Source organism: Bos mutus, chromosome 4 (genome assembly GCF_027580195.1).
Source record: "Bos mutus isolate GX-2022 chromosome 4, NWIPB_WYAK_1.1, whole genome shotgun sequence".
Taxonomy (NCBI): Eukaryota; Metazoa; Chordata; class Mammalia; order Artiodactyla; family Bovidae; genus Bos; species Bos mutus.
Genome location: NC_091620.1, coordinates 106,520,173 through 106,533,371, shown reverse-complemented (window position 1 = coordinate 106,533,371; position 13,199 = coordinate 106,520,173). Strand labels below are relative to the sequence as shown.

At 38.9% G+C, this 13,199-nt stretch overlaps 1 protein-coding gene across 5 annotated transcripts in view; it reads right to left on the bottom strand.

Moving 5' to 3' along the window:
• Positions 1-13,199, bottom strand: part of SGCE (sarcoglycan epsilon) — a 71,453-nt gene that overhangs the window by 46,224 nt on the left and 12,030 nt on the right. For 2 of the 5 annotated variants that reach the window (XM_070369833.1, XM_070369832.1), the window contains exon 2: positions 8,210-8,317. The exons of the other annotated variants lie outside the window; for them this stretch is intronic. In XM_070369833.1, coding sequence (XP_070225934.1) covers positions 8,210-8,317 — 108 coding nt within the window. The remainder of the gene's footprint in view (positions 1-8,209; positions 8,318-13,199) is intronic. 5 annotated transcript variants of the gene reach the window in all.

Below are 13,199 nucleotides of genomic sequence, written 5' to 3'. Positions count from 1 at the left end.
GTCCGTAGGGAGACTTGCTTCCGGACCTGTTTTGTACCAGCACTAGGAAGCATTCCCATGGTTTTAAGCACCAAGAGCAATTAACTCACCTGTGAACATGGTCTCATTCCAAAAAAAAGAAAAAAAGAATGAACAAATACATCGTAGAAATATAGTGGGGATGAGAACTGGAGATTTTTCACCAATCAAGATTCCAGTGTCCCCGGAGTGCTAGGTGCTATGGAGACTGTGAAGATGAAGGAAACCCAATCCCTGTCTTCTGTGAGTTCCCCTTCTGGTTGGGACAACGACACCCACCTAACTAGGTATGACTCACAGAGAGACAAACTGCTGTGGCAAGACCTGGAAAGACGGTGAGGAGCAATGGAGGCTGGAAAGATCTGGTAAAGGTTTATGGAAAAAGTAGAATTCAATATGGCTTTTTGAGTACCAGCAAGATTCTGAAACTCAGAGATGGACAACTTCGGTCGTGAAACATGCAAGATACAATCGTGGGAGACTGTGGGGCCCTTTTGAGAAAGGGAATTAAGCCACTGATGCTAGATCCTGGTAGGGAGAGGAAAACTGGGAAGAAGAACCAAATTACAAAGAGCTGTAAACTCCTGCTGAGAAGTTACTTCATGCTATACAGAAGGGTGTTTAAATTCTAGATCACAATCTCACATCCAAAGCACAGGAATGCTTTACATAATTTAAAGAATCTCTTCAGAGTTTATCCACTTCATTCTTTCTAGAGATTAAAAACATGTTAAGTCCAGCACTGGACTTTACCTGTGTTGTTTTTCTGGGCACCTCGGAGGTGTCTGGCATATGTGAATAATTGTATAAATGCCTACTGAATGGATTAATCCAATCTAATACATAGCAAAAGGTACAGGGAAACAGTTCTTATGTTTGTGTACTAAACATATATAATGCTTAACTTCAATTTCAGTTTCGTAACTTACATTAATTCCTATATGTGTGTAGCAGTTTATGGGTTACCATTCTTCATTTACATTATAAACTACTAACAGTCTCCCTTAGTTTCTGCTGCCATAAGGTAGCAAATGCTAGCTTCTAAATCAAAAAGAAAGGTTGTTCATATTAAATAATATTGAACTGATTCTTTTTCCTATATGGCTTGTGGCCAGGCCTGAAATGGAACCATAAAAGGAGCCTGTCACTGCTTATCATCTCACTTCAAGGACTAGTATAGAACATCTCACTTTCTGCTTTCACACACAAAAATTTTTTTCTATGATCTACTGAGCCAAACCACAATCTACCATGGCCCTCCTGGGTTTTAAGATGACATGCATATTTCTTTATTCATGTGTACTCAATTGCCTTTCTGCAATCTGCTGAACTGCATACTTGCTGGTCAGTTACCTTGGCGACTCTGCTCCGCTTTAAGCATAGTATGCCATTCACTTGGAGGAAAACATGATACAGACGTACAGCACATTCATCGCCTTAGAAATGGAAAATGACTAAGCCACTATGTTTTGTTTGTGAAAATAATACTTCCTTTCTGTAGCATCAGTTTAAATGATGGGCACCCACACAACATTTTAGAGAAGTGCCCTTTACCTTACCTTTCCCATTTGTTACTTGCAAAACAAACAGCTCTTCAATAGAGGCTATTGGGGCAGTATTTACACCTAGCTTCCTTTCAAAAACAACAAATGACACAGAGAATTCAAAGTGATGAGCTCCTATTCTAAACATGGGCTATACAAACAATACTGAGCAAGTCTGCATTAACACCAACCAAGGCTGTTCCTTAACAGTGAACACATGTTGCACTCACAGATGTTTAGGTAGTCCTCACAAACAGTAAGTTTGGAGCATACTGTTTTCTCTCAAAGGAAGTTTTGAAAATCAAATTTAAACACTTGAAGAATCTCTGAAAGACATGTCTCTGAAATACGCTGAACAGTCTCTGAAATACACAAGCATACTGTGTCGTGCTAATCAAGCTGAGGTCACAGGGTCTGGCCGCTCTGTGTATCGCATGGCTCTGCAATCGTCTATGGCTGCAAATCCATCACCTCTGCAAGCACATGCCATTGGATACAAATGAAACAGGAAACCAGTCTGTTGCTAAATCCATACAAATCCATCACCATTAATGGTCAAAACAATTAAACCAAAAGTCCAACTCACAGGGGGTCAAAAACATCATCTTCAAACCACAAGGGTAGCTAGATGTGCAAAGATTAAAAATTGAAAACAGGTAGTCATAAGTAACAGAATTTTTTACAGGAAAAACTACATAGCTGAGTTAAGAAGAGCAAAAGAATATGTGGGCACAAGTGGTTGGGGTAATATTTCACCGTCTTGATGCAGCTCCAAAATCCCTTGTTAACATGCCAGCAAAATCTTTCCATAAAACTATATTCTCTGTATGCTTTCGTCATAAGGCATAGAAACTACAGACCATTTTCAACAATGTATATTATGTGAACACAGAGAGCCAAGAACCAAATAACAGACAGTGATGGCAGTAGCAATCAAGTGGGACCTCATGCTAGCTAAATAGCATCCTGTCTTTCTTTATTAATAGTCCATTTGAAATTTTCTCCCCATGGGAGCAACACTGAGATGAAAATAGGAGGGTGCACATTTGTGTGCTTATTTACAATTACTTAAAAACAAACGCAAATCTGCATGAGTTAACCAAACATCAAATCTGAAAGGACTGTGGTGATACACTGCCAACAAATCTAGAGCAGGACACTTCACAATTATCAAAATGATTTTTCAATGGCATATACATGTGCACAGACATATATAAAGTCCACTCGCCACAAAAACGTCCAGAGAACACTTACAAGCCTTTGTCTGCATCAAGAAGGAGGAGATGACTATAAAGATAAACTGGCTGCTGAGTGTGGGACCAAGTCTCAGCTAGACTGAAATCTTAAAGCCTCCTTTCCTCTGAAATCTTTAAGAAGTCATAAAGGATTGTCAGTATTCACATAGAGGTGACCTTTATTAGGCAGCTATTATGTTGATCTCTCTCTCATAGAATGCTTATCAACAAATTAATCACTTTCAAAGGTCCACTTACATTATCATCTTCTAATTTTTTTTGCGGTTTAAGAGAATACGGTAAAATCTCAGTTTACCAGGAACCCCAAGGAAGGAAACATTTTAGAGAGCTGAGTTTTCTCAAGTACTCAGCGGTCGATCCTTTTTCATTATGGGTATAAGATCATCATTTAGCACATTAATTATTGCACTCCGCTCTAGTATACAATGACGCCCTTACAGGCGTTTGGTTGCCTTGCCATTTACCGATCATGCTAGTGCTTAGCAGGTAGCCCTCTGCTAATGCGTTTTGAGGTTGTGCGTTTTATAGATTTTCTGTTTTCTCATCTGTAGACAAGCTGTCAGCTGTCATTTCTCATTGCTGTCAGTAATGTTTCCTCTAACTGCTTCTCTGGGCCTTCTAATTTGCAGCTATTAATCCGCTGCAGGCTTAAAAACCAGACTACCAAATGAGGTGGGATTGCGTGTTAAAGTAAGAACAAATTTGTACTGTCGTATCACTCATAAGGCTCTGCTAGAGCTGAAAAAAAGAAGCCTGCATCTGCCACGTCTCTTTTGGCAACCCAGAGACCCTTTTGTGGCATATTTCCCGATTCTTCGTTGACACAGTATATTCTGAAAAGATGATCTTACTATAATTGGGAGCCAGCCATGATTTGAGGAGATGGCAGCATAAACTCTACATATTAAATGTATTCAGAGAAAAAAAAAAGTGTACCATAGAAAGCCTTTATTTAATCCATATGTAACATAAACAAACTGTCAAATCAAAATGAATGGATTTAATGTGCTCTATAAAAATACTTTCTTACATATTTGCTGGGTGGGAAATACACTGCACAATTTAAACAAAGAGAACTATTGATTAAGTGATCTATTACCCTTAGCAATAGTTAAATCAGTCTAAGACTACAACACACTAAAATAAGTAATTTATTAATAAGAAATTGAAGCCTGTTTACAAGAGCATTTCAATTTTGTTAATTTGCCTCTCTTGGAAGCTACTCACTGGGAAGCATGACAAGGGTGCCTTATCCGAGTGCAAATTAGTTAAATAAGACTGAACGTTTTTCAGATGTTCACAGTACTGCTTTAATAGTAAGTATTATTTGAAAAAAATTTTGGATAAAAATGATGAAGACGACTTTTAAATATGTTTAAGATACAAAGATAATACTGAATAGCCACTTACCTGGTACAGCTTCTCAAATAAACTTTTGCCGAAGCAACTAAATTTCCCAATTCCTCAAAATCCTATTTATAGAAGAAACACTTCTCTGCTAAAGTGAAGAATTGTATTATTATTAAAAAAGAAAGTTACACAAAAAATACAATCGCTGAAAACCTATTTTACTGTATGAGCTTCGCTGATAATTGAGAAGTATAAGTGCTGACAGAAAAAATAACCTTTGCCTTCTCTTTACCCACTCCAGTGTTCTTGCCTGGGGAATCCCAGGGACGGGGGAGCCTGGTGGGCTGGCGTCTATGGGGTCGCACAGAGCCGGACATAACTGAAGTGACTTAGCAGCAGCCGCAGCCTTCTCTTTTATAGCTTTAATATCTAAAAGCTCTTTATGAGGCTCAGAGCCCTGTATACACAGCCCTCCAAGAAGCTTCTACCGATTAATCAGAATTGATTGTAAGAGATGAATTCCATTTTGCTATCTCTGCATCAAGAGAACTCATTTTAGGGTTTTCAGAGACAGATACATCTATGGTTTTCTCCCTAATTTATTTTTCAATGTGTTATCTCTATAGTCTAATTGAAATTTAATTATTAAAGCAGATAATGTCTATAGAAAAATATTTTGAAAGGCATCAATATCTAGCTGGTATACAACCTGTTTTGCCTTTTTTTTTTTTTTTCCTCTTTAAAAGTTACTGTGTGTTTTATCAGTCCAGCCTTATAAATCTTGGCTTAGAATCAAAAGCTTTTCTCGGCAGTCTGCCCTTCACCCCTTGAGTTTACTCAACATCAAAGTCCTGAAGACCATTCATTCAGCAGTGGTCAGCTATTGTTTTTATTTCAGTCCCAGATAGTCCACACTTGGGCGATAGAATTCATCACCGGGAAGGCATTAAATTGCCTTTTCAAACGTCATTCCTCTAAGAGATAGGACCACTTTTCTTTACATGAGGTAGAAAAGAAACCACTACCTGGATCTTTTTTCTACAAAAAAGCGGAAAAGTTTCTTCCTGAGATTTTTCCTCCCCAACCAAAGCCACTTACTAAAACCATTTTTCTACATGGAGTTAAATATCTTGATTTTTCCATGGAAAGATCACATGTGTTTGTTCTGTTGTTATTTTTTTCATAAATGTCAGTTGGAAAGTGGTTGCAAACCATTTTTAATTGATAATCAATAAACTTGGTCACATAGAACACTGCAATTGAAAAGGGCTTTATATATCATCCGTCGGGATGTGCCAAACACCATTCTCTACTAAGGGACAGGTCATTGCACCACTTCCTATTTGGATATGGCCTCAGCATTCTACTCAACCCAGGATTCCTGCTAGTTAATACCAGAGTTACCATCCATAAAAACAAGTTCAGTCCTCCAATTTTAGAGTCAACAACATTGAACCCAGAGAGACTGAGGGACAGGTTCAAGTCTACAGGACTAGAAAGAGGAAAAGCCCGAATTTGAACTGGGAGTAGTTATGCATTTTGTTGATTTTGATAACATAAGGTAATACACTTGGTGGCTGTCCATTATTATACCCCACTACATTAAATTCAGTGCTTGCTGCATATAGATATTTTAATAATGCAGAACTATAATAATAGGATTTAAATTAGAGGAGGAGACCAGGAAGGGAGAAAAAGCTAAAGAGTGAGTTCAAGAGAAACTGGGGAAATAAGAGAACACAGAAAACTGAACTGGTTGCCTCGGCAGATTCAAGACGTATTGACCATTTCTATTTTGAGAACTATAGTTCTGGCTCAGGTTCCAAGGAGAAAATCATTGTGAGGGCCAGTGAGAGCATGAAGCTTGAAGCAGGAAGAGATAAGGATCTCTTGGCAATTCTGAAAAATGTGACAGTAAAAGCCTTGGGATAGTATATTTCACTAAGAATACCACCATAGCGGAGGATTCAACTGAGCTTAACAGCTGGTGAGAGAGTATCTATAGAAAATCAAATAGGAATGGAGTGACATGCTGAAAAGAGGACAGAAAGTCTAGAGATCAAAGTTAAAAAGAAGAAACCAAAGAAAAGGGAAAAGAAGGCTGCAGGTAAGTGCAAAATAATGTGAAGTCCAGAGGAAGGGTTTTGGTAACTTCATGTGAAGCAGCAGTAATCAGGGCAGATCCCAAATCCTTGGGAGATGACAGAATAGAAATACTATGCCAAATCTGGGGCCATAACTAGAAAGATTAGATAACAGGAAGAGTGGATGTGCGGAAGAAGCTGAAGGTCCTCAGCTTGATTAAGGAACAACCAGATAAGGTGATGCTAGTCACTCTCACTTTTCACTTTCATGCATTGGAGAAGGAAATGGCAACCCACTCCAGTGTTCTTGCCTGGAGAACCCCAGGGACGGGGGAGCCTGGCGGGCTGCCGTCTATGGGGTCACACAGAGTTGGACACGACTGAAGCGACTTAGCAGCAGTGGTAAAGAACCTGCCTACCAATGCAGGAGATGTAAGAGATGTGGGTTCAATCCCTGGGTCAGGAAGATCCCCTGGAGGACGGCATGCCAATCCACTCTAGTATTCTTGCCTGGAGAATCCCAAGGACAGAGGAGCCTGGCGGGCTGCAGTCCAAAGGGTTGCAAAGAGTTGGACACGACTGAAGCGACTTAGCCCACATGCACGCAGATCAAGTATTCAGAAATGAATACCTTGAAGGAAAAAGAGAAAATTCCTTGAGAATATCTAAGGAGGGTGTGGGGAAATGGCTATGGGACAAATCGCTTAGATCCTAGAACAAGTGCATCTACTGCTTTTTAAAACAAATTTTTGCAAACTCTCCATGAGAAGTTAGTGTCACAAAACTCTGTTTTCTTTTAGATATTAGAGATGAAAATTCCCTAAACATGCAAAGGTGTTTATGGGTTTGTTTCAAAAACAAAAGAGCAGAAGAGATCCTGGGAGCCTCGGTCCTACTGTGAAACCGATCTGGGAGTAGAAGACTTCAGCTGAGGAATAATTTGATGCTATCTAGAAAAAAGTTAGTGACCCCAACTCAGAAATGTAAGAAGAAAATGAGGTAAGCCAGGAATCACTCCTATAAATACCAAGAAAGTCTTATATGGCAGTAAGTCCATTTTATCACAAAAAATTCCTGTTCTTTTCAAAGTATTTTTAAATTGCTATTTTTTAATAGATAGTTTGATTACCCCAAAGTTATAGAAACCAACCTACTGTTCTGCTACTGTTCCTGACCACATAGAGTAGAAATTTGGGGGTGGAGGTGAGGGGATGGGAGGAATGTGGTTAAGAGGGATTGTAAAGACAAATAATCCAGAAATATTAAGTGAAAGCTCATGATGATAATTGATATTTTTAAAACAAGTAATCTTTCCGTTGTTAAGTAAGTCTTTTTCTTCCTGATGAAATGCATTATTTCAAAGGTCCTGACATATTGCTAATGGACACATTAAAGATAGGGAAGAAAAATTTAGAAGGACAGTCAATCATTTCAGGGTCAGGACATCTTTTCAACAGAAAACAAATGCCATCTAATTATTTAATAGCAAAACATACTAATTTGGTTTTGCAACAAAAATCATTCAAAAAATCATTGATAATTAGCCAAAATATTTTATGACTTTTGCCATTTTTCTAAGGTTATGCAAATACTGTTTTTAAGAGATTTATATTAAACATACTTCTTAATGTTTTTCAATGTTACAAATAGTTACAATAACTGCATTGCAATAAATTGTATAAGTGGCAAGCTAGTGACTGGATAGGTTAAAAACAAAGTATTATTTTTAGTTTTAAAAAAAGGCAAAACTACAGCAAAGGAAAAAAATAAACCTGTAGAATAACGGATTAAGAACACAGACGATTATAAGGTTTAGAAGATTAGGAAAATAGATTTTTTTTTCAGATTGACTTATCAAAAAAAAAAAATCCACACATGACTGAAAAAGCAAAAGGACTATCGGAAGCGGACATTTACCAGCTCCCCAAAAGGGATTCAGATTATAACCTAAACTCACCATCTTTCTTCCCAGCAGTCATTTTTCTGCTGATAATAAAATTGTTGGCCTGTTTGGTCTTCCATTTAACTGTTCCATTTATGCCATCAGCACAGCTTAATAAAAAAGCTTTTCAGAATGAAACAAATGCACAAAAAAAGAAATTAATGTCAAAATAAAATGACTATCACAGATTACCTATTACTTATTAACTGGGATCAGATTCCTTCCAGCCCAGCAAGCTACTGAATTCCATTCAATAAATATTTGTTGCATGTCAGTATAGGGAATATGTGGGGATACAAGGTAAAGATGCAGTTCCTGCCCTCCAAGGAGCTTACAGTCTATAGGGACTGATGCTTCATGTACAGAAATACATGTCATATATAGAAATATATATATATATTATATAACCCCTTCCCAAGTGGTACAGTGGTGGAGAATCCACCTGCAATGCAGGAGGCGTGAGAGACGCAGTTTCAGTACTTGCGGTAGGATGATCCCTTGGGAGTAGGAAATGATAACCCACTCCAGTATTCTTGCCTGGAAAATTCCACAGAGAAGTCTGACAGGCTACAGTTCATGGGGCCACCAAGAGTCGGACATGACTGAGTGAGCACACAAGAGAGATGTAATATATATATATATATACATATATATATGCAATATATATGCATGCACAGAAATATATCGTGTACTGTATATGTATAGCAATTACACATATACACACAGTGGTAGAAACCGTAACCACTACTGGAGGGAAAACAATTTTCCCTGGTGAGGAACATTACGATAACTTTAACATGTCTTTTAAATCTATAGTTGAGTTTTGGAAACATTACACCAGCAGCAATGAACAGAGAATCGGAGCAGGGGACACTAAACAGGGGCTGTCTCTGGAATGTAAAGGAGCAATCAGCATAAATCAGGGGTTGAAGAAAAGAAGAGTAAAGGTGGGGCCAGTTATAAGACATCATGGGAGATAATACTGATAATCCTTTTCAAATTGCTAGACGTGGGTTAAAAAAAGAATCAATGATGGCTTTGAATGTTTGACCCAGAATGCCACAGAACAGTACTATATTGACTGAGTGAGTGCAAGTCTCTTCGTTTCCGACACTTTTGCGACTCCATGGACTGTACCCTGCCAGGCTCCTCTGTCCATGGAATTCTCCAGGCAAGAATACTAGAGTGGGTTGCCGTTCCCTTCTCCAGGGGATCTTCCCAACCCAGGGTCTCCTGCATCGGAGGCAGATTCTTTACTATCTGAGCCACCAGGGAAGCCCCAAAAGGAGTTCATTTCTGGAGAAAGATGATAACTTTAATTTGGGATATGTCAAATTTGGGGTACCAATTGGATATCTAGGTGAAACCAGCTAAGAGGAAGATGGAAATAGAGCTCTGGTTCATAAGAGAACCTAATGCAGGCTTCAGATACAGATTTGAAGTTCATCACCAGAGAAATGATTGCTGAAGCCAAAGCCCCAGTGTAATTCCTTAAAGAGATCATGCCCTCAGGTAACCTGTGTTAGACTGTCAGGTACAAAATGATCTGGAGAAGATATACATTAACGGTCTTGGCTTACTTGCCTATCCTATTCCCAATTATCCAAACTGCCAGTCTTACTGCTTACTCTCCCATCCTTCATCCTTATCTTCCAGACTTGATATTTGGGTACCATTTCCCTAACTACAACATTGGGTCACCATCTCATTCTTTTTTCCTCTAGCCATCTCAGATATGTTCCCTCTGGGTTTAGCTCAGTCCCCAAATCCCCCTGGGTGCACCCCGTACCTCCGCCCAAGCTTCTGGAGCTGAAATACACAGCAAGAAGGGATCCACAAAAAGTGAAAGGGACAAAAAAGGCAGAGGAACATGTTAATAAATACATTCACGTAGCCAAAACCCACGATGATTCAGCAAAGACAGAAGAGACAAAGCAGTCAGAGAGGCTGGACAACTGAGCTTGAAGTGTCATATTTATGTTAACGGAAGAGATGCCAAAAAGGAGTGTGATCAACAACCTCACTTACTGTGAAAAGGTCAAAAAGGATGAGAGCGTAGAAAAGATGACTGCTAGATGTGAAAAGGGAGAAGTCAGCGGTGACTCCTTAAAGGGGAGCTCCAATAAAGTGATAAGAGTAGAAACCAGAAGCAAAAGACCAAGATGTAGATGCAACAGATGTAGTAAATCTTTTAGGAATACTTGCCAGAATAGGGAAGCAAAGAAATAAAATGATATGGCAGACTGAAGAGCAGCAAGGTAGAGAGAAAGGCTGGTCCTTTTAGTGTGGGGAGACAGACTGTGTTTATAAGCTGAGGAAAAGACACAGGAAGAGAGAGACAGAGACTAGGTGTAAGGAAAAGGAGCATAAATGACAAGACACAATCCCAGAAAAATTAGAACGGGTGCGACCAAGCATATATAAGCAAAGAAAATACTTTATGAACCAGAGAGTAAGGACAAGTGAAGACAGAGATATTTGTTGGGGGTACAGAACACCTAATGGTGAAAGGGCTCCTCACTTTAGCGAATCAGAGATGAAAAGTTTATTTTCTTTTCAACTGAATTTTAAACTTTAAATTAAAATTCTGAACCTTAAATTACAAAACATACCAAGTCCCCTTCCAAAATGAAAAGAGAATACAATTCAAAACCCAAGTTATTAAAAATAAACAACTGAACAAAACCCCAGGTGATCATTTCAGTGATACCTGGGAGTGGAAAGCAAAGGCCTTAGCATCCCACGTGAGTAAATGACTTGGTTGGTATTGAATTTTTAAATCATGCAAACGTAAGTATACTAATTTTCTATCTTCTAAAAGCTCAATCTCATGGCTGATTCGCCTCATAAATGGTTTTTTCACCTAAGAACTGAAGTTATGTCCTTTTAAATCTAGATGAAGAATACCGTAGTCGTTTCCCAAGGAATTTAACATGAAATAGGGTCAGAAGTGTTCATGGTCTCTTGTGGCAAAATACCCCACCCCCCAATTTTTCCTAATTGCTGGGTTCCAAAGGCAACCTGCCGGTTACATAAGAATCATCTGGGCAGCTCTCTAAAAATACATATTCTCACACACCCTATCAAATGTATAACAAAGAATTTTAAAACACATATTCACGATTCCACCATGGAGAGTCCAGCTGAGGTGGGTTACACAATTTCATCAGGTGATTCTCACACACAAATACGAACTCTAGAAGACCAACAGAAGCCTTACAGAACCCAAGAGTATATAAGATATTCAACCAAGTACGTCAAAGGTGCCAGATGTAGGGGTAACCTTATCACTGAAACCTTCACTCTCTCTTAACTCCAGCTGGCCCATGCTGTTGCTGCTAAGTTGCTTCAGTCGTGTAGCCAATTTGAAAGAACACGAAAGTCACTGCTGGGCAGTGAGAAATCTCAACCTAGACAGACACGAAGCAGGTAGCCAAATTCTCCTCCATAACTCTTCGAAGAACAAATTATCTATGTGGACCTGAAAAACATCACCTACATTTAAATCTATCGCATCATTTAGTCCCAAGCTAGGTGCTTTCATGTAGATTGTCTAGTTCAATCCTTACAAAACCAAGAGAATGTATTAGCATGTCTGAAGGTTACAGACACTTGATCCTATAGCTGCTGCTAAGTCGCTTCAGTTGTGTCCAACTCTGTGCGACCCCATAGACGGCAGCCCACCAGGCTCCCCTGGCCCTGGGATTCTCCAGGCAAGAACACTGGAGTGGGTTGCCATTTCCTTCTCCAATGCATGAAAGTGAAAGCAGAATGGAGTAAATCCTGCGAGAAAGCAGGCACTGTCAGAGTTCCAGACTTCTTCATCGATTGGGAAGTTACCATAAAAAAAGTATGGGGTGTGTGTCCACACAGTACCCCTTTTGTTCCTTTCTTTATTCTAGTCCAGTTGTTCTCAGACCATGCTGTGCCTAAGAGTAATTGTTCAATTATATACACAAAACTACACATATGTACTTTATAGTAGCTTAAAGGATTGACTTGGGTAACTTAAGTTTATGGAATTTTTTTGGTCTTACACTCTGGCTTTCAGAACCTCACTAAACCCGTAAGATTTAATGCCACTGTACACCCTTGCTGGGTGAACCCACACACCATGGCTCATACTTTCCAGGTCCTGTGTAAGTGCAGTCTACTTGACTTTTACAGACAAATTTCAAAATTCAAATCTGATTGGTGCTTCAATTGTTAAAAATTAGAGGCAGGGTAAAATATTTTAAAGGGCTTCCCAGGTGGCTCAGTGGTAAAGAACCCTCCAGCCAATTCTAGAGATGCAGGATTCACCGGTTCACCCCCTGGGTAGGGAAGATCCCTTGGAGGAGGAAATGGCAACCCATTTCAGTATTCTTGCCTGGAGAATCCCATGGACAGGAGAGCCTGGCAGGCTATGGTCCATGGGGTTGCAAGGAGTCGGACATGATTAAGCAACTGAGCACAGCACAAAACAGTTCAAACACATCTTAAAAATAAAGCTCTATTTTAAGACTGGCATTGCTTTGAGCATGTTCATTTTTTTAAAGTTTATATTGATCCATCTAAAGTCCTACTTTGACGACATAAGACCACAGTCCAATAAATCTCAATAAAAAGACAACTTCTTACGCCTCTGCTTACCAGACAGCATCAATAAAGGCAAGACACAACACCATGGATAACATGTCTGCTTAAAGATTCGAGTCCCACACCTTGAGGGAGAAATCTCAGTAATACTGAAATATCTATTTTTTGTTATGCATTCAAGATCATGGATCAACCCAACTAACTCCTTGTGTAGAAAATTATTATAATCTCTATAATGGTGACTACGGTCTTCTTCCTTAGATCTTGAATTTCCCCTTTAGTTCATTTATGCTTAATAAAAAAAGACTTTTTGAAATTTATTCTTTATTGACTAAAAGATTATTTAAATTAAAAAAAGAAAATTATTGCAATCTGTACATTAAGAAATGGAGAATATTTACTGGTGGAAAAAAGCTAGTATTTTAAT